The 25,417-nt window shown below is 45.8% G+C and overlaps 1 protein-coding gene across 5 annotated transcripts in view; it reads left to right on the top strand.

Moving 5' to 3' along the window:
* Positions 1-25,417, top strand: part of NTRK3 (neurotrophic receptor tyrosine kinase 3) — a 209,110-nt gene that overhangs the window by 66,569 nt on the left and 117,124 nt on the right. For all 5 annotated transcript variants that reach the window (XM_062630676.1, XM_062630692.1, XM_062630667.1 and 2 more), the window contains 4 exons: positions 578-874; positions 4,120-4,143; positions 4,880-4,950; positions 6,714-6,816. In XM_062630676.1, coding sequence (XP_062486660.1) covers positions 578-874; positions 4,120-4,143; positions 4,880-4,950; positions 6,714-6,816 — 495 coding nt within the window. The remainder of the gene's footprint in view (positions 1-577; positions 875-4,119; positions 4,144-4,879; positions 4,951-6,713; positions 6,817-25,417) is intronic.

Here is a 25,417-nt window from a genome sequence, read left to right on the forward strand (position 1 = left end):
TTTGCTTTTCCTTCTCCCACTCTAGTCCCTTTAATTAAAATACGCCTGGAGGGTTTTCGGCTGGTGAGAACTCCTTTGGGATATTCAGGCAGTCAAAACCCCTAAGGACAGGCAGTCGCTAAGGGATGTTTGCTTCCACAGCTGTGCAATCCAAAACTGCTTAGTGTGACTGGAGAGCTCCCATGGGCACCTTGCACATGTGTACTGCAACAGTGCTGTGTCGCCGTGTTCTCTATAATGGGGACATGCGACTTCCCCATCACCCCTTGAGGGAAAGAGAGCAGCAGTAGGGCAACTCCAACCTTAAATTCTTTTGGGTTAGTGAAAGGACCATCCCTGTTGTTAATCTGGACTCCTGTTCAGAAGCCAGAGAGATATGGCTGTGGTTCAGATCCTTCTTCTGGGGAGCGTGGAGTGGTTCTTATGATTTAGTGCTGCTTCTTTGCAGACATCCATGGGAGGAGTAGAGAGAACAAGGGATTTCAGAAGCATTTTCAATAATCTTAATCTCCATGGTGCACAGAGGCATGATGTGAGTGGAGATGTGCTGTGAGCCTGCCCTGTTTCTCTCTGTTAGATCCCCCTCGCATCCTAACTCTGGAGGAGCCTGTGCTACACTTGGAGCACTGCATTGCATTTGCAGTGCATGGGAACCCAGCTCCCACCCTTCACTGGCTGCACAACGGCCAGGTCCTGCGGGAGACAGAGATCATCCACATGGAGTTTTACCAACAGGGGGAAGTGTCTGAAGGTTGCCTGCTCTTCAACAAACCCACTCACTACAACAATGGCAACTACACGATTGTGGCTACCAACCAGCTGGGCTCAGCCAACCAAACCATCAAAGGACACTTCCTTGAAAAGCCCTTTCCAGGTAGGATACTCAGTTTGTCTCATCAGAGCTGCTTGCAAGCCAGCTGTTTTACTATGGTCCCACCAGTAATCCTTGCACCTAGATAAGGCCTTGACAACCCACCTTGGTCTTTGAGCAGCAGGCTGTAAGAGGTGACTCTGAAGGCCTGGTCACCTCCAGTATGTTTCTCCTTTGGTGTCCTAACTCTTTAAGTGCAGAGAGAGACATACACTGGTTTAGATATTTTTGTTGTGTAACATATTCTGCAGTGTATTGTTGGGTTTTTTTTTTTCAACATCTTTAGGGATTTCAGCGGGAATAGGATGTAAGCTTGGTCAATTATTTTGGATCTCTTCTGGGGTACCCCAAAGAGGATGCCCAGCTTTTTGGAGAGAAAGTATTCTTCCGTGTGGTTGCTAGTTGTAAGCTAAAGAAAGCCCTTTGAAGTGATGCAGCTTTTCCCTTTTTTTTCCTTCTAGCTTGCAGTTGTGAAATGATTAAAGCTGGATGCAGCAGTGTCAGGATTGTTTTCTTTCTGAATATGACATGTGCAATGCCAGGATGACAGGTCTACAAAAGATGTGATGGCTCAGTTAGCTGCTTTGCAGCAGTTTGCTGGGAATTCTTAACTGATTGCTTGGAATTCCCTGTTGTACTCCCTAGTGATTCAGAACTTAACTGCAAAATAACCCCACAACATTTGAGAACATGAAGAACCAGCTCTGGAGAGAGCAATAGGGACTTTTGTGGTGACATGTCCACTCTATAGGAGCATAGAGGGTCTTGGCCTGCCCTCTGGCATTGCAACACCGGCATTTTGCTGGCCATTATGGAGTTAATCTGTGCATGCCGCTGCCTTTAGGAATGATACCATGAGAAAGTGGCAGCTCTAAATTGGCCCCTGCAGCCCAAGAAAACTCAGCAAAATAGGGCATTTGCTAAATATAGAAAAATACCGACAGTACTCTCATTTATTATTTATATCACGCCATATATGTACATAGAGTTTTCCCACAGGTCAAATATCATAAATGCAAACCCAAATCTCTGCCTTGAAGATCTGACAATTGAACAAATGAGCTGATATGGATGGGAGTGGAAAATTTGTATTCTGGCTTCCAGGATGATGCCCTGTTTGGCTATCTGACTTATTTATGTTTCCTTCTGTCAGGGTAGAAGAGCAGCTTATCAAATGTAGGTGGGTGAGGAGAGGTGCGCAGGTTTGCTATCTCGGCTCTGGCAGGTCCCACCTTTATGATTCCATTTCCCCATCTGTCAAATGGGGGCAGCTCTTAAGTAGGTGCTGGACCTCCAGAAATGGGGGCAAATCTCCTGTTCCAGAGAGCTGACTGTGGAAATGGATCTGAGCCGTGCTGTGAAGTGGGAAGGGACATTGATTCTTGAAGAACCTTTTGTGTCGAAGGCTCGGGGAGAATGGGATTGTGTGAACCATATGTAAAACACTGCCCTTGTGAGTGTACCCTCACCCATACCTTGTGTAGGGTGTTGGTATGGAGAACTTACTGACCCTGAACCATCTCTCAGTAGGAACTGACCCATTTATTTGTTCTGATCCAAAATCCTGACCCATTACTCACCCTGGCAGACCCTGTCAGCCCAATGCAGGGTGTAATTTACTTTTCCTTGAAGTTGGTTGCTCCTTCCACTGCCACAGCTGACATTAACACTCAGTGCAGCCAATGTTCATAATTTCCCATTTGAAGGTAGATTACTCCAGAAAATGCCACAGCTTGAATGAACCACACTGGGGAACCTGAAAGAAGCTTATTGCCTATAGCTATTCACATGTGCTAGGATTTTGCTGTCATGACCCAGGATAAGATTACAGACTTAATTGATGAAAGTGGAATGCCTGGAAGACCTCCTGACAACATAGAAAAGTACCTGTGACCATGGTTTTTAGAACCCCCTGGTCTGCAATCTCTTGGTACTGTACCAGCTTGTACTTCCCAAGTTGAGAAAAGAAACGTGCTGTTAGAAGCTGGGTGGGAGGTGGGAGATATGTCCCATGCCATATCCTGATTCTTTGTGATGATGTGGCTCTAGGAACCAGGGCAGTGGCTCCCAGGATAGATTTGTGTCATACCCTGGGTAAAAATCTCATTGCATGTTGTCACTGGCATCTCTACCACAAGCTACCATCTCCTTGTTTAACACACGAAGGTTAAAGTACCTGCTACGTCCTGTGTGCTAAGTGTTCAGTTATTTGGGAACTCAAGTTGCCAGAGATTTCTTGGCTAAGTTTTATACTTCAAAAAACCAGGATTTAGTGGGAAAAACTTTTTGTGGGTTTCTGTTGAATTTGTTTACTCCAGCAGAGAATAATGGAAAGGGAAAATGTAGAAGCAGTGAGAATTTTACAACTAGACTTTGTCTGCCTTAATAAGGAAAAAAAAAGAGAAAAGTCTCCAAATGAAATATTTCTTCCTCTTTTTTCTTTTTTCCTTATTTTTCCCCCTTGCTAGAAAAGTCAAGGAAAGTTCTTCTGCGTGACTTGAAACAAAAATATTTTTCCAAGTTTTTCCTCCCCATTTGGAACTCAGTGTTTGTCACCCGGGGGTTGTTTTACACTTCCCTTCCAAACCTCACCCATACCTTAGTGTGAACAATTCAGCGTCCTTCCAGGAGCTCCCTGCCAGCAAAGCTGTGTAAACTCCAGTTAATATCGTGCTCAATTTCTTACATGGACGAGTGAATTGAAAGCTGACGTTATCCTCATGCTATGTAAACTGAGTGTCACTGAGAGCTTTAGACCTCATTGTCTGGGGCCTCGGCCACCTTCAGAGCTGAAGGAGCTTTACGGAATAGACTCAAGCAGTCAAGATGCTGACAGCAGGGACTGACGTGGCTGTCTCTGGCAAGAGGCCACAGTTTCTATATCCAGTTCAGATGCTAGTAGCTTTTCTGAATGGCTCATGATAAGAGACCTCCCCTAATCCCCTGTCCCAGGTTGGGCTTTCCTCCCTGGGGGTTGGTCCTTATCCTTGCAGGACTTTGTCCTTGGGTGAACACTGCCATGCAAGACAGCATCTCCTTCTCTCCCTTGCAGTTTCCCTTGTGCTTTCCAGCATATCCTGCTGGCACATGCGCTGTAATTTCCAGTTATAGTTTTACAAAGGACGAAACATGAGAAGTTGGTTTCCTGGGCTCTTTGGGGTGATGGAGTGTGTCTGAGGTGCGTTGCAAGTGTGACTCCCTTTGCTGTGCTGCTAACTGTGTTGCTTCTCTCTTTGTCCTTTCCACAGAGAGTACGGACAACTTTGTTTCAAGTAAGTGTCTCCTTGCCCTTCGCATACTGTGGGTGTTTTGGTTTTGTGACTTAAATGCTCCTGGAGTCAAAATAAGGAAGCTGAAAGCAAGTTGGTGGAGGTTGCACAAAGCTCTGGCTTCTCCATGCATAAGCCAAGATAGCTGGGGAGCTTTCGATCAGCTGGGTAATCTCTAGAGCCCTGAAGATGTTAACTTCCCTCTAGTGATGTCCTGAAGAAGGTCCTATAGTGGAAATGACGTTTGGTTGAGGTATAGTGGAAGGGGTCTTGACTAGATGCAGGCTGGCCAGTCTCCAAAGCAGTTCTGCGTCTTGGCCCATTTACAACATGCTTCCTCTATAGGCTTTTCTTCCATCCCACTATACCAGTCAAGCAATTGTTTTTTTCAGATCAGGAGTCAGTCTTGGGCTTAACCCTACTTAGCCCATTTCTGAGAGCTCTGAGAGATGGCTCAGGGGTGGAGATCACCCACCCAAGGACATCAGGCACCCAAATGTTTCTCATTTGTAAGGTTGGAGTGACATCAATGTTGTCCTGGTCTGTGTTTTCTCTGCTGCTATGCATAAGGAACTATCTGATGGTTGATTTTGGTGCCTTCTGAAATAGAAAGTTGCAGCCTCTGTCAGGGGTGAACTGGATCTTGCTAGGTCAGGCACTGCCACTGGGGATGTGCTGGTGCCTTGGGAGTTCTATGAGCGTCATGTTAAACCTTCTGCCTTTGGTGTTTTGGTTTCAGTCGGTGACTATGAAGTGAGTCCCACCCCACCCATCACTGTGACCCACAAACCGGAGGAGGACACTTTTGGGGTGAGTCCTGTCCTCCTCTGCCGAACTGTTTTGCATGCATTTCTTGTTGTCAATGACTCAGTATTTAGATTCCTGTGTTGTTTTGAGGTATTTGCAAAGAAAATCTCTTCCTTTATGACTCAAGACAACAATCAGAAGGATTTTATGGCTTGTGTCAGGCAAGAAAATACTGACACAAACCATCTGATCCTCTTGGTCTGCAGTGTGGAACCAGGGAGCTCTTTGAAAATCAGGCATCCTGTGAAGTCGCTGCTGGCAGGGTCAGAAATTCTCACTCTAAAAAAATAGCACCCAGAGAACAAATAAACAGGCAATTGTGTGTTTCAGCCTATTATTGATCTGTTAAGTTTAGCCCTGTGAGGGACTCAGATTTAGCTTGGTTCAATTCTGTCAGTGCCAGTTTGCCCTCTCTCCTGCTCTGCAGGGCATGCCAGGAATGAAAAAGGAAAGAAAGCCTATGGCTTGTCAGATCTCAACATTGTCTTTCTTCTGTCAAATCCAGGTAGATAAAGACAAAACCAGTGCATACAAGTGTTATACAGGGGGGAATTAGCACATTACACAATTGCTCTAATTATGTGTGAGTGTTCAGATCTTGAAACCCACCATGTGTTAACAGAATAAACAAAACTCAATCCACCTTTGTTTCGGTTCTTGTCCAATTGAAAATCTCCTATAACTGAAGTGAAAGCTTTGAAGAGTGGGACTGGAGTAATAATGTGCACTGATTATTAAATATAAAGCACAGCAAACAAGCTGGGGGATCAAAATAGAGCGTGGTAAAATAAAACACTTTAAAATATTGTAACTAATGTACCAGGGGCAGGGAAAGGGGCTGCAAAATGAAATTACTTTTTCTTGGTTAAATGATGTATTTTCTATTACAGCAGAATACAGCTTTATAAAAGGAAGTGAAGCCTAAATGCATCACAAGACCTAGTACAGGAGAACAATTGGACAGATGCCAAAGAAATTGTTGTTTACATCAATGCAATAAAAGTATCTCGAGCAAAGACTTGAAGGAATAAATATTCATAAATATTAAAATAAACCTGGGATTGTAAACCCTTTAGGGCAAGGAGATTTTCTTTTCTCTGCTTGTACACTGCCATAGTGGAACCACGGTTCCAGTGAAAGACTTTGGACATTGTTGCATTATAAATATTTACTGCTAAAATGATAATAAATAGGGAACTATTATGGTTTTTTTGAAAACCAAATGTTTTAAGGGGTGAAAAAAACGTTCTGCCTAATTTCTTCTAATCTCTTTTTGTGTGTGGTATTTTCTCTCATTCTTCGTCCTGAGGGATGCTTGGATGAAGACTGAATTGCTCTTTCTAATGAATTTTCTGCTGCTCCTGTGTGTTCCCAGCTCAGGTTAATATAGCTTTAGTGTTGCGACATCATGGCACAGTGAGGATGTTGGAAATAGATGCTTATGATGTGTTCAATAAAGGGAGAGCCCCAGGCACTGAAGCAGAGGTCCTCCTTCCCCACAGGTATATGGAATGAGGGAATGGTGCCAGAACAGCATCACAGATAGGGACACTCCAGAGCTCCTTGTCCTGCAAACAGCTTGTGATTCTTCCAAGCTGTGCCAGAGCCCTTTGCTTTAGCTTGTGTTTTCTTCCACAGCTGATATCCACAGGACTGCAGCAGATGGTATGAGCCTGCAGAAAGGTTAACTTGGCAAGGAGGTGCTGTGTTTGCAATCTAGACTCCTAAATTCCTCTGTCTTGATTCTAAGGCTTTTTCCCTTTCAGGTTTCCATAGCAGTTGGGCTGGCAGCTTTTGCTTGTGTCCTCTTGGTCGTCCTCTTTATTATGATCAACAAGTATGGCCGGCGGTCCAAGTTCGGGATGAAAGGTAGGTGCAGTCGCTTTACTTTAGCAGGAGGCACCTTCCAGGATTGCCCGGCTCTTATAGCACACGTGGAAAGGTGTTGTGGTTTTATTCCTACATTGTCAGTATTGGTGCAAAGCCTTCTAAAGAGAATGTTGTCCAACACTCTTCTGTTTGTTGAGAGAGTAATGGAGATATGTAGGCTGGTGGTTCTCACATCTATGTGCTTCTGCTGGGCAAAAGTATGCATGTGTTTTGCTTGTCAGTACATAACTGCATGTACAGGTTGCCCAGAAGAGCTCTGAGTCTGCTCCCTCCAGCCATTTCTAGATGGAGTTGTATTCAGGAGAGCGTGTTCTTGGGTGAAATATTTTTTGTGGACTTGATGATGCATCCTTTCCCAGAAGGATGTGAAATTGGTTTAGGTTCTGTTGGAAAGGCAGGTGGACCCATCCTGTGCCTGTCTGTGAATGGGGACTGAGATGCTGCTGTAAGTTTCTAAGGTCCATGCTGGGAAAGCAATTGCTGACTTGTCTTTCAGTGATGTGGAAAGTCTGTTTCGCTGCCTCTTTGCAGGAAGGTTTTTCTCTTCTGTGTGATGAATAACCACCTTAGAAGCTATTTCAGAGACCCTTGGTGTAGCAATTGGAAAATGAGAAGGCATCTGATGTTTTCCAGGCAGAATTGGGGTCTCTGTCCTGCCAACACCAGTGCTGTGATGTGATGTGATAGAGCTAATGCCAGAAGAAAGTAAATGCCTGCATACCATCTGCTTTTTGTGACTGCTGGTATCTCTAGTTGGGCAGGGTTGGTGGTGCCCAGTGAAGGCTGGAGGAAGAGCCTTCAAATGACAAAACAGTTACCAGCCTAACTGGCATCTCATGCATACACTGTTTGAAGCCAGGCTTTGACAAACATGAACTTTTTCCAAGGCTTCTGAGTTGCAGCCTATTCCCTGGCCTTGTGGGGGTCTGTGTTGCAGGGCAGGTAGATAGATTTGGGAACATTTGTCTTGCCTAGGGCTTTGTTTCCTTTAGGGGGACGTTTCCTGAGTGGGTCCAGATGGAGTTCTGGCTGGAGTTTCCCCTGCGCATCCTATGGAGATGGAAGACAGGACACTTAATCAAATAGTGAATCTTCTACACCATCTTAGCAATATTTAGTCCATATGTCCAATGATAAGAACCATCTGGTAGGGTGTGTTGACTGGTGGGTGGAGTAGAGGAATGGAAGACACGGTTCCTGGGATCAATTCCCAGCTCTTCTACTGACTCACTTAATGTCCACAGGCAATTAGCTGTTTTAACCTCTGTCTCTGCTTTAATTTTCCCATCTGTACAATTGTGATGATGTTATGTGCCTTCTGGAGGGATTTGTCAGAACGCTATGGAAGTGCTTGGGCATTTGCCACTGATGGCGCTTAGAGATACAAATGTAAAAAGGAAAAGTAACTTCTGACCCTAGTGGAGGAATCAAAGAGGAATGAGCCTTACGTGAGTAACCAGCCTTGGTGAACAGATGTGTGTATGTGCTCAGAGGTGTTTGGATAAGTGTGTTAGTGGATATTTTTCATTCCCAGAAACCAGAGGAGTGCTGTGATGGGCCTTTGTGTGTGCGGTTTTTTGGGAGGCAAAAGTGCTTAGGCAGAAAAGGCTGCTTTCCTCCTCACCATGCTGTGTTTCTTCCAATTCTGATATGAAACAATAATCCTGCAAAGTTTCTGGAAGCTTTAATGATGACACTGCTTGGAGAGGTGGAGTTGACAGAAGTGAAACACATCTTTAAAACCAGGGAGATTGATGGCTTGGCTTCATGAGTGAAGATTTGGGAAGGGCTTTAACCACGCTTACTACAAGCACGATGACCAAAGGGCACGTGGGATATGCACATCTGGTTGGAAAAGAGGGTGCTTAGGCAATCAGGAAGTGTCCGACCACGACTGTCATCTCCTGAGCAATCTTGAGTGACCCATGCGCTGGTCCGCCCACATGCAAGGTTGGATCTGCAGCTTCCCATGCACCTTGTCACCTGCCGTTTTGACCCTCGCCTGTCCATACAGACTGAACGCCTCTAAGGCAGAATCCCTCCTAGACTCTTGATGTAGTGTTGTTGCATCATCGGTTACTCGAGATTGACCCAGGAGATGACAGTCTTGCTCAGAATGTGTGGGTTAAAGCCCTTCCTGAATCTTCATTAGTGAAGACAGGCCTTCCTCATAGGAGAAGTAAAACTCCTATCTTCAAACCCGGGCAGATGGAGCTCATCTAGCCTTGTAAACCAGGGAGATAGCTCTTTAATGAGCCACAAGTGTCACAGGCACAACCAGGAGCAGCCTACTCATAGTGCCTAAGCTCTGCTCCCTGTTGGAGGCTGCAGATCCTTCTGCCCTTTGGACAGGATGGTCCCAGTCTGGCTATGGTACTTTGAAGCTTGTGTTTCTCCTGTGTGTGCTGGATGTCTTTTCCTCCTCTTTCACTCCACCAGTGGGATACTGTTCCTTTCCTTCTCCCTGAAGACTTCCTATTCATGGGGTGATGTCTTTGTCCAAATCATCAAATCACTTCAGTGAGTGGTCCTGAGCTGCTTTTCCAGGGGCTCACATATAGGTTCTGCCTTATTCTGGCACCGTGTCTGGGGCAGTGCAGATGGCAACCACCTCCAAATCGCCTTTAGCCAGCATTTCCCTCTGGGTCCCCCATTATCATCTAATTCTTGGGCAGGAGCCATCCTGTATGGCACAGTGTGTTATCATTTACTAAGAAAAAAACCCAAGCCCCCTGTGTCTTTTGGGGAAGTGTGTGATTCCCTGAATCAGGAGCTGTTTGTCGCCAGTTGATATGTTGCCACTTGTTGTTGAAATCCCATCTTGGCAGGCCTGCAGGAGCAGGTTTTTCCCGTTGTTTTTGTCATGGACACAGAGCATTATGTGCTCATTTTGGACACATTACCCACAGCACCTCATGAGTCTCTGAGCACATCTTTTTCCTTCTGTGTTTCCTAGCTTTAAGCAGATCGTTGATCTCAGAGAGAGAGGTGAACTTGGACTGAGAAAGTTGGATATCACATTGGGCTGAAATGTCCCCCTTGGCCAGCCTGCTGGGTTGCCCACCAGGCTTAAAAGTGGACTAATGGGCTACCAAGTGTCCAGCATCCCAGCTGCCTTTGCTGGGAAGAAAGTCACTGTGTCTGGGGCACATGTATGCTGGGGGATATGAGACTATGAGAGGTCTATGAGATATGGGACTATGAGAGGATGATGTGTCCACATTTGTCCTCCTCTGGCTGGTAGCACACACACCCTTGGAGCATTGCACGAGTCCTGGCAGAACCACTGCTCTGGTTATGACCCAGCTACTGATACAGCCAACAGCCAAGTGGTGGAAAAGCCTGTGCTGCCAAGTGTGCTGTCAATGGGCTGGAGCGGTGGCATCAACAAAAGCTTCTTGTGAAGGGGGTTGTGACATGCTGTGCTCCTGGCTCCTTGATGTCCTGTGGCTGAGCTCACTGAGGCTGGCTCTGTGCCATCCCTCTTGCCTTTTCCTGCTCCTTCCGAAGAGGAAATTCATTAGCATGGGATGGCAGAGGTCAGATCCCTTTTCGGGCTGCCTGGTGATTTTGACTCCAGTAGCTGGGGGGAATAGAGATGGACTGAAGCATCTGGGGGGTCACTGGAGCTGGGGTGGTGGCTGCAGTAGGGAAATGGCAAACAAAGCGCCTTTTTGTGGTGTTACATGGGCAACATGAAGAGAGTGGAGGGAAACCACAGAGAAAAGTGAATGTAAAAACTGAGACACATTGAAGCTGCAAATATAGGCTGCAACCACTTGCTGAAGGTTGATGTATCCAGAGGGGAGGCTGAGATGCTTTTTAAAGCCTTGTATTCATGTGGGAAGATGAATAGGATCTTACAGTGCAAAAAACTGGGAGTAAGGGCCCTTGGGTTTACTGCCATGTCCCAGGGGAGCGGGTTTTGTAGGTGGGATAAATCACATGGGAGTAAGGAGCCTGGCATCCTGTGCTCAGTCATTGCTTGCTCTGGGTGCAGTGTCCCGTGTTCCCTGACCATGTGCTAGAGATGGAGGGTTTTACACCTCGCCTTCTGGGTTGTCTTCTGATCAAAGTTTAATCCCAGCAGATGACAGGAAATCAGATTTCATAATATAATACAAAAAAAGCCACACACAAGTCCCAGGATTAACAAAATGAAATTTCATAGAAGAATAACAGCACAGAAAAGTCCCGGGACTTACAAAACTTTCGCATGGCGCAGTGATGGATGCCATATAAATGCTTAAGTTGATGGACTGAAATAGATGCTCCTTTTGGTTGTTTTCTCTTATATCTGCAAGTGCCTAGGGATAAGGAACGTGTGCTCATGCATATTTGTGTGATGTATTCCTGGTGCTGCACAACTTTAAAAACAAAATACAAACAAATTGAGTTTGCTGGGATATTAGGAGAAAGGTGCTAGAGAAAATGCAGAGACAAAAGCACTTCTTGTTTTGCTGAGATGAACTATTTTCCAAGCTCTGAGATTAAAAACTACTTGAGTTCTCCAAATGAGGTTTTCTTCCTCGGATGGAGGCAGTGCCAGCTAATGGTTCAGACCTGGTTACAGTTGGTGAAGAGTCGATTGCTTTTTAATCTGATTTCCTAAAGAAATAAGGCGTGTGATCGTGCTGCCTCTCTGTGCACATGTGAGTGTGTGTGCACAGCTCTACCTGCCTGCTTCTTCCCTTTCTCTGCTGCAGCTTTTGGACCTGCTAGCCCATTCCACCCAGAGGAGATGGGGAAAAGGCTTAGAGATGCCCTTATAGTCATCATGGAAGTAGTGGGGCTAAATAGAGGACGACATCTCGGGTGGTGCCCCACTGATGGAAATACCTCTCTAGGCATCAGAAAATCCATATGGAAACTCAGCCTAGGACAGAAACACAAAATACAGGGGCCAGGCTTTTGGGGGTCTGCTGTGGTGGGTGGTGTGTACATCTGCGCACATGCACGTTCATGCTTTCTCTCTGAATAGGCAGAAACAACAAGGAGGTGGGGGAGAAATGAAAGAACAGTAAATAAATACTGCCCACGCTTTGTGTAATGTGTGAGGAATCGCATCGCTCTCAGTGCACTTGCTATTTGTTCTAATAGCCCTGATCAAAGCGCTGGCACCGATGATGCGCATGTGGATGTCAGAAGTACTTGCAGAGCTCTTCCATTGTAATTTAGCATTAGTTAATAGGTACTTAAAGTGGTTGCCTATTTGATTATGATTGGGAGTTATTAACATTCTTTTCCATAAACAGATGGTAACTGTCCGCTGAGTCAGTTGCAGAACAATTCTAGGGCTCTGATTCAAGAGGACCAGCTCCTGCAAGGATATCTTGGGTGCCTGGCTCTTTGCTTTTGTTGATTTGGGTTTTTTTTTTTGTTTCTCTTTTATTTTTTCTTTCCTTCTTCAATATGCAATTATTGCTGCAGCTTTAAAGGGGAGATAAAAATAATATACAAGATCCATGACCTACCTTTCAGATGAGGCTTAATTCTGACACGTGTTTGGCCTTGGCTAAGCCTGACTATAATCATGGATTGGTTGTTTTTCCTTGATTATTTGTTTGTAGTTGTATAGGCATGAACAAACACTCTGCAGCTTGGAGAGCCTGCACCTTAAGGGTTAGCTGCTGAGGAGAAATCTGTGATCAGGGCCCTTTCATTTCATCCTCTTGGGAGCCTGCCATGTAACAGGAGCAGGAAGAAAGAGAGAGTGAAGTGATATCAGCCAGCCTGGCATGGCTACGGGAGAGAAGCAGCCATACATTAAAAGCCACAGCTAACCACGGGGTCTGAGGGATGCACAGTGAGCTATACTAATGAACTGGAAGTAGGAACAGATTGCTGTTGCTTTCATTGAGCCCGGGTGTGTGATGCATAGAGACCAGTGGTGCTGAGGGGTTGAGCCCCAGAAACGGTTCTGGGGCTGTTGGAAGCTGGGGCTTTTCCTTGTTGGTATCCTTGTGTTTGCCTGAAAAGCCCCTCGATGTACTGCTTGCGCTCAGTATTACTTGATTTTTTTTTTGCCTGTGAAGTGCATTGAAAGGGCATGCGGTTTCACTGGGGCTTCTTTCTATAAGTGCCTGTTTATACTCTGCTCAAGTGCGAGCTGTGCTATATATTTATTTATTTAGTGCCTTCAAGGTGACAAAGCATAAAGCTCTTAGAACTGCTGCTAAGTGCCTTACCCTCTGCTAAGCCATCAGTCCATAACTATAATGGTGGCCGCAATGGAAAGCTGCTACACAGCCCTTGGGCTCCTTGGCAAACCTTTGAGAGATCCCACCTCCCCACTGTGTAGTTGACATATATAAGTATATAGAGAGGTGCTGTGACAAAGCACTTGCTTCTGCCTCCTCTCTCTGTGAAGGCAGATCTGTGCTCACTGCAGCAGTTAATGCTCACACCCCCTGGTCTTTGGTCTCAGATAGTGTTAGTCCAGTGAAGGCTTTGAAAGATGGGGTGCTGCTGTCTCTTGTTGCTGCCTGAAGGAGCAAGGAGCTGCCTTTGGCTGGAGACATGCATCAAATGACCCTGCAGGAGAAACGGTTAGCACAGAAGGTCAGGATTTATTTAGACTTGGAAATAAAGTATTTTCCCTCACTGAGATGTATGAAGAGATTATTTATAAAGGAAATGTAAAGTGCACTGACCAGCCATTATCTATTCCAGCTGCTTTTACAAAACCAAGGTGCCTATTTTAGGCAGCTACTAAAAGCATTTAAAAAAAGTCAGGTCAGTAGCTTTCAGGTGACCAGGAAGCCCCAAGGCTCCTTCACATCACGTTCTGCAGGATCTTCCATCCTATGGTGACCTCCCTTGCTCGCAAGGGCACAAAGCCGTTCTGATCATCAATGGATGCTGGACCCCAGATGCAGCACTCACCCCAAAGGAGCCCCATGGCATGACTGGCATTTGCCCAGAGCAGTTCTGCACTAGCAGGAGTCTCACCCCTGACTTTCCCAAGTGGTTGTCACATTGCAGTGTTTGAAGCTGTGCGAGTGACCCTTGCCTCACCTGTGATTCAGCACGATGTGAGCACAAAGTGAGGCGGAGGAAAGTTGTTGAAATTTGTTTTTTTTTTAAGTGATTTTATTGAAGCCATCCTTGTTTCATGCTCATCTTGCTTCTGCTTTTGTGTATGTGGTGGGCACAACCTTGAGGAGGGAGAAGATGAGAATGAGCCATGGCTGCTTCCCTTGCACAGCAGGGTCAGGAAGATGCCCTCCATCCACTCGCCATTCAGGAGAAACTGAGTTTCCCCAATTCCCCGTCCAACTGCTTGCACACATCTTTTCCACAGCTATGAAATCACCAAGGCTCAGTCACCCCAAGGACCATGCAGAAGGTGCTAATCCTCAGGGGACTCCTTTCTGTGGCAATGATGCTCCTGCTTGCCCGCTCCTTGTCTCCTGTGTTTGCTGCTTGGCCTGATGTTGTCTGTTCTTCTGTCTTCATGTGGCCTTGCTTTAGTGAAAGACGCAGGAATGACAGCACAGAGACAGAGTAATTCTGTTTATCTCCAGAACAGGTATCTACAGCAGCAGGATAAGCTATTTTTTCAACCCCTATAACTAACCTGATGAAGAGACATTATCTCCACAAACGTTGTGTCCTCTGCGCTGTCTTGTGTCTCTGAAGGCAGCTAACAACCAGACAACTATGTGTCAACTTTGATGTGGCTTTACTAAGGTGCAGGGCAGTGTGGAAAGTAGAAAAGGGCTTTAATTAGTAATTTAATTGTAGTTTGTCTGTACTGCAGTTGTCCAATTATTCTCTGAAAAAGGTTTTTGCTATTGTTAATGCTGATAAATGGTCCTTTGGGATGATGTCCCTGGTGAGTTTATCACCTCTTCCTCTTGGCTTGCTGTAGAATTGTTACTCATTTATGCTGTGTTTAGCCAGGGATGAGATCTGGCACTCTGTCTTTAAGCCCTGGAGCAGCAGAGCTTTGCTCTTGGTCAGGGGACAGGTGACTGTGATATGAATGGCAGTATTGGCAAGGGAAGGGTTTGGGAGCTGTGAAGGCAAATGTAAAGAAGAAAGAGAACTGTGCTGCTTTGTTTTGGGCTGAATGTGCTTGAAGGAGTGCCTAGAAATTTGGAAGCAGCAGAATAGCCTCTCAAGGGAATAGATAGGAGCTGTCACTTGGACTGTTCAAGCCTTGACTGGCAAAAGCACTGAGGAAGTAAATTGTAGGGAGCACTGGAGCATCTGATGATCCGATGGGCTTGTTCCATCTCCAGCTTCTATTTCTTATAGTGCTATAACGAACCTGCCTGTGTCCTGGGCAGCCCTGAGAAACTGTCATCAGCACCAGTGTATGGTGTGTGCTGATGAAGGTGGGAGCAGTGCAGAACCCTGTTTGACTCTCAGGCATCTCATTTCAATCTACAACTATGCTATTAAAAATCAATGGACCAGAAGATATGCCTGTACACAAAGGCGGCTGGGTAGTATTTTGTGCACAGGAGGAGTAAATCACATTTGGATTTTCTTATTTTGTGCCTGATAGGCAGGGTTATAATCCAGTTTCTGTTTGGGACAGTGGTCTTCAGTTGGTTTAATTCCTCAGCCCAGCATCTGCAGGAGTTACCAGTCTCTTCTGGAAGGGGCTGTTTCATTAGGACCCTTACGCTGCAGCCCAGCATCATACACACCCTGGTGTTGGGTTGGGGTGGTTTTGCGGCTCCACTGGCTGCTCTCTGATGTTGCTGAAAGGCCCCATTCTGTGACCAGAGAGGGGTTTTCCCTGCAGAAAAGGAAAAAGCCTTTTTTGATCTGAGCCCCATTGAGAAGCACAGCCTCTGGTGAGGTGGTTCTGCCACATCTGCCTTTGATGCCACTCGAGCCAAAGCAGCACAGCAGCTTCAAATACTGCAGAGGATGAAAACCCATACGGTTATAGCAATGAAAAGGGATGGGTCTGCTTAGATTTCAGATAAAAAAAACTTCTTTGGCTTGCTTCTCATTCCACCTGAACCAGCTATAGGAGGAGCTGGTGCCAGTGAACCTGCATTTCCATGTTCTCTCTGTCCCAGGGTGTGCTTCATCCTCCCCAGCAAATAGCAATTTCTTCCAGCTTAATGCAGTAAAGAGTCAGACAAAAGGCTGTGAATTGGTGTTAGAGGAAAAACTTTGTTTTCCTTCATAGAGAGCTTCACAGGGCATGGACTGAGATGCTTGATGCTGCTCTGGGATGGGCAGTGTGATGGCATTGGTGTCCTGATGCAATGCTGGCTGCAGAAGCCTGTGGTGCAGACACAGCTCCTGGGGCTGGGGCAGGGGAGAATTGGCCCTTTTTTTTGCTGACAAAACAATTCCGTGTTGATGCTCGAAAAGCTCTTGTAACATCCGCAATTTTCCAGATGGATAATGAAAGCCGGTGAGCGGAGGTGTCTCGGCGGCTTTCGAAGCACTTGCCTGCGGAGCTGCGTCCATTGGTTTCATATCTGCTGACAGGGCTTAATAATCATTATGCTAAGTGAAGCTGGCACTTGGGGAGGCAGGTAAAGCCGCTGCTGCCCTTGGGCTGAGGTGTGTTGCTCACCGTGCAGTGCAGAGATTTAGATCCCCATCCTGGGGGCTGATTTCTGCCTCTTCTTCTCCCAGGCTACAGAGCTCTGTGGGAGCTGCGACCTGGGTCTGCTTTCTTGGCACACAGGGATGCTCTTGGGTCAGGCCTGGGGGGGCTGTGGTGCTTCTATTGGGTTCCAGCTTCAGTCCTGCTTTGGGAAGAGGGAAAGAGAGCTGGGGTTTCCCACAGTCAGCAGGTGCATGGCCTGTGTGAATAAGCAAAGCATGTCCTTATCCAAAGTGCTTGTAGCAATGTGTGTTCTTTTTCTGATTGATGCTGGGGTAATAATTAGCATTGTCCTACTTACTAAGCAATGATAAAATCTTTATGAAGGAGAGATGTCTGATATTATAAAAAGTAAAGAAAAACTCCATAATTTTGAGGTAACAATGGCCCAGGATCTATTTTGTGCCTTTGGTGCCACTTAACAAGGTGACTGGTCTTTTCCTAAGTAACAAGTGATGGGACAAGAAGAGAAAATGGCCTCAAGTTGCACCAGGGGAGGTTTATACTGGATATTAGGAAAAAAATCTTCACTGAAAGGGTTGTCAGGTATTGGAACAGGCTGCCCAGGGCACTGCTGGAATCCCTGGAAGTGTTCAGGAGCAGTGTAAGTGATGCCCTTAGTGACACAGTTTAGTGGTGGACTTGGCAGTGCCGTGGTAAAGGTTGGACTTGTTCTTAAAGCTTTTTTCCAACCTGTGATTCTGAGAAGGTTGGATGTTAGATAAACCCAGCCTTAACATGGTGAGCCCAGGTTAAAGCTTTGCCAGGCTTGTGCCACCCAGACCAGCACTAACAGGGAAGAGCCACATAAATCAAAGTTACTGTTATTATTAATACTGTTGTATGGCAGTGCTCATACCCAAGTCAGTTTGAATTAATTCTTCAAGGAAGTTTTTTCTGAGACACTATCAAATATTTTACTAAGCCCAAATATATTACAGTCGTCACTGACTAATTTTGTAATTCAATCCGGGGAAAATAAGGCATTGAAGGTAGTTCAGTGTGATTTGTTTTCATAGACCAACTGCTTCATACTCTCATTTAGGCTCTTAAATAATTTGTTTCTTAGTATTTCTTTGTTTTTTTTTTTTACTATAAATTTAAAGTTAGGCTTATTAATTTCTTCTGCACATCAGCCAGGATAACAAATACAAGATGTGTGCATATATGTGTGTAACAGGAAATATCTTGACAGACTTACAGAGCATTTACCGCCTTGACAAGTTTCTCAGCCTGGAATTAAATTGGTAGCAACATCTGGTAATGAAACTTCATGCCTTTTGGGCTGCTGAGTGCTGCTATAGACTGCTGCAGGTCTGTCCCCTTGGTGCATGGGACGAAGAGAGGAAATATTGCTGAATTTTCCAGTAAGACTTAGTTTAGCTGTTTTGACCATTATTTCATTTTCTTTCTCTCTTTTTATTATGATTATTTTCTTTAATTTAAAGATGATTATTTCTTCTATCTCCTGTTTGCTCTCAATCTCCCTTGATGTAAAGTGTTGTGATAGAAATTGAAATTAGATACAGCCTGATTTCACCTCTTGGTGTTTGCAGAAATCCCCTTCCACTCTGATGCTGCAGGGCAGCTGGATTTTAGGTTTTTCTCCCCTTTTTTTTTATATTGTCATTTAGTTCTTAATAACAAAATATATGATCTTCACCACATTTCTATCTAAGTTTATTTTGCTACTGATGTATTTAGGACTGATTTGGGCTTATTCTCGCTGCTTAAAGATTTCAAGTAATGCTTCTTGGCTGTGACTGTCTATTAACATCATACCGGAGTTAATGGGATGTCAGCATGTGCCAAACCCCCTCATCAGCAAAGCACATGTATTCCACCCTGGCATATTAAAACTGAAGTTGCAAGGGTAAAGCAGGGCACCTTCCTACCTCCTGATCTGTATAGGTAAAGGCATTGATTTAAGTGCTGCTGAACATGCTGTGATCAGGTCACACCACCCAAAAAAGTTGCTTCCTCTTGAGAGCATCCCAACAGAGAAGCTAAAATCTGCACTGGGTTTAGGGATGCTTCTGCAAAGGGCATAGAGCTTGGTTTGGTTTTGTCCCTGCCAGAGCTTTGGCAGGGTTTGAGCCAGTGGTTTTGAGACCACCTGTATGGGCAGGCTTTTTATTAGTCTGCCAAAAAAGAATGAGGTTCTGCTTTTTTTGTTAAGAGAGGGGAGGTGAAATTCAGTTGATTGAGTCTTTTACTAAATCAAAATATTTTACTAAAAATCCGCACGTTTTCCCTTGATCAGGCTTTGCCCTTAGACTTTATTTTTTCACCCATATGTGGTTCTCGAAGCCATTAAGCTTTTCTGCAAATTCCAGGTCCTTTAACATCCTCCATTCTTAGCAGAGAACCTTCAAACCTGAACCCAGCACTTGAGAGCTTTTCCCAGGAGACATTTCCAAGTGTTTTACTTTCAGATGTCAGTGCTAAGCTGCCAAGTACATACAAAGCTCCGCTTGCTTCAGGACCTCTGAGCTATCTTCCGTGGCATATGAGCCTCCTGAAAACTTGATGGCCCTTGCACTATCACTGTCTACAGCATGCTTTGGATAGCATGGTGCTTTATGACATGCAAAGGCGTTGTGCAGTTTGCTGTTGGAAGATAAGGAATGAGGATGAGGAAGGATGACGGAGAGGCGATGCTGCAGCCAGGGGTTTATTTGACAGCCTAATGCTTCATGTCACCATTACCAAAGCAGGTAGGGAAGGAGGAAACTCCACTCAGTGCTTTGTGGACACAGGAGCATGGGTGTATGTGGAGGTATCTCAGGGAGATAAAGGTAGGGAGATGATTTATGAAGTTGTTAGTAGCTGGTGGTATGTGCCTGTTTATCTGCACTGAGCTGCAGAGCCTAGGAGGGAGATTTGTCTGTTGGGCAGACTTTATGGATAAATTATCTTGGCTGGAATTTGCACTGACGATTTCCTAAGTGCTGGTGTGCCTTGAGCAGTGGCGAAGGAGGGGAGGCAGTGCTTGCATCTTTTCTAGGGTGTGAATGGGGAAGGCAGGAGGAGGCTGGAGGGATGAAGGAGCAGTGTTTCCCATTTTGGTTAGCGGTGTGGGAGATGGAAAGTTGGTGGTTGAATTGTGATTTCTTTTATTGGCCTAGTGAGCACAGTAGCTATGGGAGATGCGTTACCCATGGATGTGGCTCCGCTGTACGTGTTGCAGTGTTTGAGACTTTCTGCTGAAGGATGTTGTCACAATAAAGAGGTTTGGTTGATACTGAATCCAGCACGGCTCTCAGTTTAAATTGTTGAGAAGGTACATACAAGTGTCTTGATCAAGCAATAAAACTAAAGCAGAATGCACAAACCCATCTCTTTGGAGCCAAAGGCTGTCCTATGCTAGTGTAGAACAGGTTAAACTGTGGCAGCCTGCCATTATTGACCTCATGTCTCCATCACGCTCAGATCAGGTTCAACAAAATCATCTTGGTACTTTCCTGATTTACGTACTACAGGACTGAAGATTTGAGTTTAAAATCATCAGTCCAGAGCCTGGAAACAGGTGTGTACCCTCCTGCATGTGTTTTGGGTGAGGAGGAGCACTGTGGGCAGCATTGCACGCTGAGGCACAGAGGGTCAAACACTTTGTGGTACCAAAGAAAGCCTTCAGGATATCAAGATGTAATCTCCTAGAAATTGTAGGCTGAGGGAAATGTTCCTAGTAAATTTTGGCTCCTAGGGGATAAATAAATGAGCTTGCTTGAGGTAGTTTATCCCTGTTCCTGGGGTGTATCACAAATGCACAGATCAGGCTTTTGCTGTGGTTGTGCCTTTTCTTCTTCTGCAGACACAGGAAATGTGGGCTGGGAGGCAGGGAGGCACAGTGTGCCCTTCAGGAGGAGTGAGGACCTGGTGGTCCGCCTCTGCTCCAGCCTTTATCAGTTGTGACAGCAGCTCCAAGGCCTACCAGTAGTGTTTTCTTTAGGGGAAGGTCTTCTCTTACCAGATCAGCTGAGCTTTGCTGGAAAAGCAGCTGGTGGATAACTCTGTTGGTGGCTACCAGTTGAGGAAAACTGTGCCAGTGTTTTTCTAAGCATAGCAGTTTAAAAAATAGCAAGGGGAATTAATAGACAAATCCTGATGAAATTTTCTCTCATGTTTCACCAATCCTGGGTTTAAAGTCTAATGAGTGCTGAGGTATGTATGATGGGAGCAGAGGATGGTACTTAATAAACTGTTTCATTAGAGAGCTTTGCTCACCATGACTCAGAGAGAGTAAGTTTGTATGGTCCTGATGAGCAGACTGGGACAGAGACAGGCTTGGGCATTGAGAAGAGCTTCTCCCTGCTGTGACCAGCAGCCAAATGAGGCATCAGGAACATGCAAGGGTTAAGGGCCATCCAAGCAGAAATGACACCTTGCAGAATGTTAAAATACCAAGCCTGGATTTTCATTTATCCTCTGCTAACAAGTCTGCCTTGGATAGTTCATCAGTTTGATGCTGGAGTAGCTTTCTCAGAGGCTTAATGAGACTAATCACTGCAGACTCCCTCCACAGCTGTCCAGGAGGGGTAGGCTCCTCATTAGGCAGATGCAGAAGCCTTTGGAACTGTATCTCTCACCACTGACTGCAGAGTGAGCATATGGGACATCCATCAGAATCGGTTAAAGGCTGTGAGACCCAAAGATGAAACATGCTGAGGAGAAAACCATCCTGAAATGCTGTCCTGAGCATCATCTTGAAGACTGGGAGTGCTTGTTGACCACCTTTGTGGCCTTCTTACAGCATGGGCTTGCCGCAAAGTGGTTTTGGGAAAAGTCTAAGTGTATGCTCAGAGTCTTTTGCGATGCATATTCCTGGCAGATCTCTCTGGCATCTGCCAATGAGAAGTGCTTCCCACGCTCTTTCACTGTGCTTTTTGTTGGAGATTGTTACTAAACTTTTTTGTTATAGTGTCAGCTAGAGAAGAGATGAGGTGTGAAGGAGGTTACATTATTGCTGCCTTCTGCAGGGAGTGAAAGGGAAAAAAGGGAGTTTGGAGATGTTTCAGGAGGTGAATTGACAAGTAGCAATGGCCTGAACTTCAGGAAGATTTGTGTGGGGCAGAAGAGCTTTGGGAAAGTAGAGAAAGCTGATGTACAGCATGGGGGTGGATTTAGGGCTTGGACAGGAGAAGTGGAGCCATATTTCTAGGACATATTACATGCTCCAGCACTGAGGGCCCAACTGTCTCAAGATTTCTCTGCTCCAAAGGACAAACAACCTGTGTGGACCAGGACTGCTGGCCATAGGGCAGAGTGGCCATGGTGGTCCCTGCCTGCTCTATTCTCCATCCTCCCTCTCGGGAGCTTTCCTTGCTGGCTGCTTCACCCTCCCTGCCTGCTCCCTCCCCAGTATTAACCACTCTGTCCAGCTTTCCTCCTATTGACCCCGTGTCTCACCTGGAGCATGAGCAAATACCCTTTAGCACAAAGCATTAAGCTGCATCCCCAGTTCCGGTGAGGCTTGTGCGGGGCGTTGTTGGCAGCTGAATTAGGTGCTGCCAATGTGGATGTTTTTCTCTCGACAAGAGCAGCATGTCCGGATTTTCTGCTTCCCACCCCGTGCGCTCCGGTTGTTCCCTGAGCACGAGTTAGTTCCGGCAGCTTTCAGCACGCCCTGCATCGACCATCGCGCTGGTGGACGTGTGTATTTCACGCAGGGAAAGCTGCTTTTTCCTTTCCTGGAGAAGGAGTGAATTAAGCCATGTGTTTACTACCACTTGAGCAAAGCAGTCCCAGGCCGGGCCATGAAATACGCGGCTGGTGTTTGAAATTAAGAGCGAAAACATCAACATAGAAACTAAGAGAGGGAGAAGGAGTCTGCGTAATGGGATTACATTACTTCCACGCTAATGTGACCTTTGAGGTGGTCTACTGCTCTGCAGGGATTTGGGTAGTAATGCATTTGATAGCATCATTTGAGGGGGTGTGCGTTTATCTGCTCATATTTATATCCATGCTTATGTATTTTTGTATATGTGCAGTGTTTATTCTTTCGGTTTACCCTAGAGTGTTTTACCAGTACATCTCCCACTCTGTGTGACCCGGGGACGCTGTGGGGGTCCTCCTGCAGTGGTTTCAGATGCTGTGCAAGGGGTTAATTCCTTTTCCTTTGAACTGCCACCTGAAAAGCAAGAGTAGAATGCACTGCACCCCTAAAAGTCAGTACACAGCAGCAACCGCCCCAGGGACTAGATCTTCATACCTTAGTCTCTGTTGGAGGTGGGAGGGGAAGGGGATATCAAAAGAAGGAGCTGCTGTCTGTTGAAGTGCCCTCTTTGTGGCATTATTATTATCTATGTGGAGAAGAGCAGCAGCACCTCTTTTATCTCTGCTCTTGGGGTACCAAACCGAGACTCATCGCTTGCTGAGGTATCTGAGTCCCTGGCTCTGAATGGAGAGATTTCCAGATCAGACCCAGCATTTTGGATACCTGTTGGTGGTCAGAGCACTGTGGTGCTGGGCAGGCTATAAATTATTAAAATCAATTTTTTATAATCACCAGTCACAGGAGAAGGGAGTTCTAATGAAATGGATCCTGGAGTTTACAGACAGGCAGCATAGGCGGCTGGGAGAAGAGCGTGGTTTTCCCTGTACAAAAACATCCACGAGGAGCTGCTTCTCTGGGTCAGGATATCCATAAATACGTATTTTTCTGGAGGAGCTCTCCATTCTCTCTGGATCCTGCAGAGTTTAGCTTTTGTTTAGGCAATAACAGCAGTTTTTTGCCTTTTCCCCCTTCTGTTTCAAGGTTACTTTTCTTTCTAGAGGATGTGTGCAAATAACCTTTATGTATCAAAAGGAAAAAGAGACAAGGTAATGGTGATGTGGGGGCCTTGGGTGATCTGGGAGCTTTCTGTGCTGTTCCCCGAATCACCATGGCAGGTACCTGAGGATGCTGGGGGAAGGCACTGTTGTTTCCCGAGATAACACAATCTGCCTGAGCTGCGCTGTCTTGGGGTTGAGCTGTGCTGTGAGGTTTGAGCTCACCTCACAGAAGGCAGCAGCCCCTATAAGCACCTTGGTGATCACTGAGTGACCATGAGAAGGGATGGGTACAGTTGGCCTCTGAGGAAGGGGCTTTGAAGGCACTGATTTGGGGCTGCTGGATAACCCCTTGCACCCTGGGCTTGGCTTCCAACTGGCTGCACCTCTCTGGAGGCAGGTTGTAGGCAGCACATAGAGATGAACCTTTGCTTATGCTCTGTAAAACACACAATAGAAGCTGCTCTCTGCATCGAGGCAATTAAAATGTCTATGCATAAAAAGACTCTAATAATAATAATAATAACAATAATGGTGAACTTAATGAGATTTCGGATGTCTTTGCAAACTGGACCAGGTTTGTATGTTCAAAGATGCATTGTGTTACAGTCCCTGTGAACTGGGGAATTGTCTTTCTCTGAATGCTTCAGGATGTGATGAAGGCTGAGCATCCCCAATCAGGTAGCCTGCACAAGGTATGTCTCATCCCAAGGGAAGCAGGCATTAGTCAAAATGCAATCTGGAAGGGACAAGAGCAAAACGTTTTGCCTGATGCCTTTTGGAAGAAATTCAGAGAAGAGCCACTAAAATGATTAAGGTTCTGCAGAGAATGTGATATAAGAAAAGATTAAGAAAAAGAAAAGCTAAATATATAAAATGCAGCTAGGCCAGAGTGAAGGGGCAGTGATCCCCAGTGGTGCATATTCAGAACAGTTGAACAGTGGAGAAGTAAAAAGACTATTTAGGATGCTGGAAGGAGAATGTGGGGTGTATAGAATCGATTAAGCAATCAAAAAAACTGTGGGTTGCATATCTAGATCCCATTTCCAAAGGAAAGACATGAGAGAAGCATGGAAGAGTCTCTGAAATGGATACCTCAGCCTCTGGAAGCTTTTGAGTTGGGCTGAGGGGGACAGATGACAAGTGCTCATCCCATAGGGTGGAGATATCCTCAGTGAAGTCCCTGCATGGTGGGATGGGGTATGGAAACCTCCTGGCCTTATTGGGCTTCCACTGTTTCCTTAGAAAGTGTGTAGGGGTGGCTGGGCATCCCTGGACTGCCTTCTCATCCCTGGACTGCCTTTTCCCTTCCTTGCTGCCGTGCCAGTGCATGAAATAGCAAGCTGTAAGGTGTGATAGGGACGACTGGCTGCAGTCTCCCTGCCTTGGCTGATTAATTAACTCTTCAGATTAATTTCCTTTCTGATTACCGCTTGATTAATTCCTCCTAACTCTATGAGACCTCCTCACCACTTAATCCTCTTTATAAGCCCTCAGAGTGTGATGCTTGAAGTAAACATCAGGCAAAAAAAACCAAGGCAAACACTCTGAAATGCAAACACAACATCACCACCTGTGGGACCCCCTCCTGTGCCAGGGCCTGGCACTTGTGGGGCTGCCCCACAGCACCCTGCCCCAAAGGCTCCTCCACTCTCCACAAGCCTCCTTGCACCAAGCGCTGCTTTCCGCATTGGTTCTCCAGGTGTCTGTAGCAAATTGCACCATTTCACTTGTTGAGCCTGATAATTAGTGACAATAGCCCGGTAATTTGCCAAGGGGGCAGGAGGAGGGAGCTGTGTTCAGCTGTGTTCAGCTGCATGAGAGGATTTTCCTCACTGCTTCGTACTGCTTCGATACTGCCAGGCATCGTGGCTTATCCTATCTCACTGCTCAGGCTGATGGCGTGGGGCAGGTCTGAGAGGTATGGGGATAACAGAACTTCCCCATTTCAAAGGAGAGTGGTATTGGGTGAGTTGGGTACACCAATCTGGGGATGGCAGTGGTGTCAGAGTGAGTGGGGGTGATCAGGCTGAGCCTTGTCTTGATTCTAGACAAAATACACACGCAGAAGGCAGCAATCCTGATCCTGCTGCTGGTATTTTTTAATTTCATTTTAATATCATTTTTTTTTTTATTCCTGGGCATCCATTCCCAAAGGCCTGTGGGTGCTTTAATAAAATATAAGTGAAAACATAACTTATGATGAGAAAAGAAATGCAGCCA

This window comes from Pezoporus occidentalis, unplaced genomic scaffold (assembly GCF_034315485.1).
Source record: "Pezoporus occidentalis ecotype Australia unplaced genomic scaffold, CSIRO_AGI_Poc_V1 ctg11, whole genome shotgun sequence".
NCBI lineage: Eukaryota > Metazoa > Chordata > Aves > Psittaciformes > Psittacidae > Pezoporus > Pezoporus occidentalis.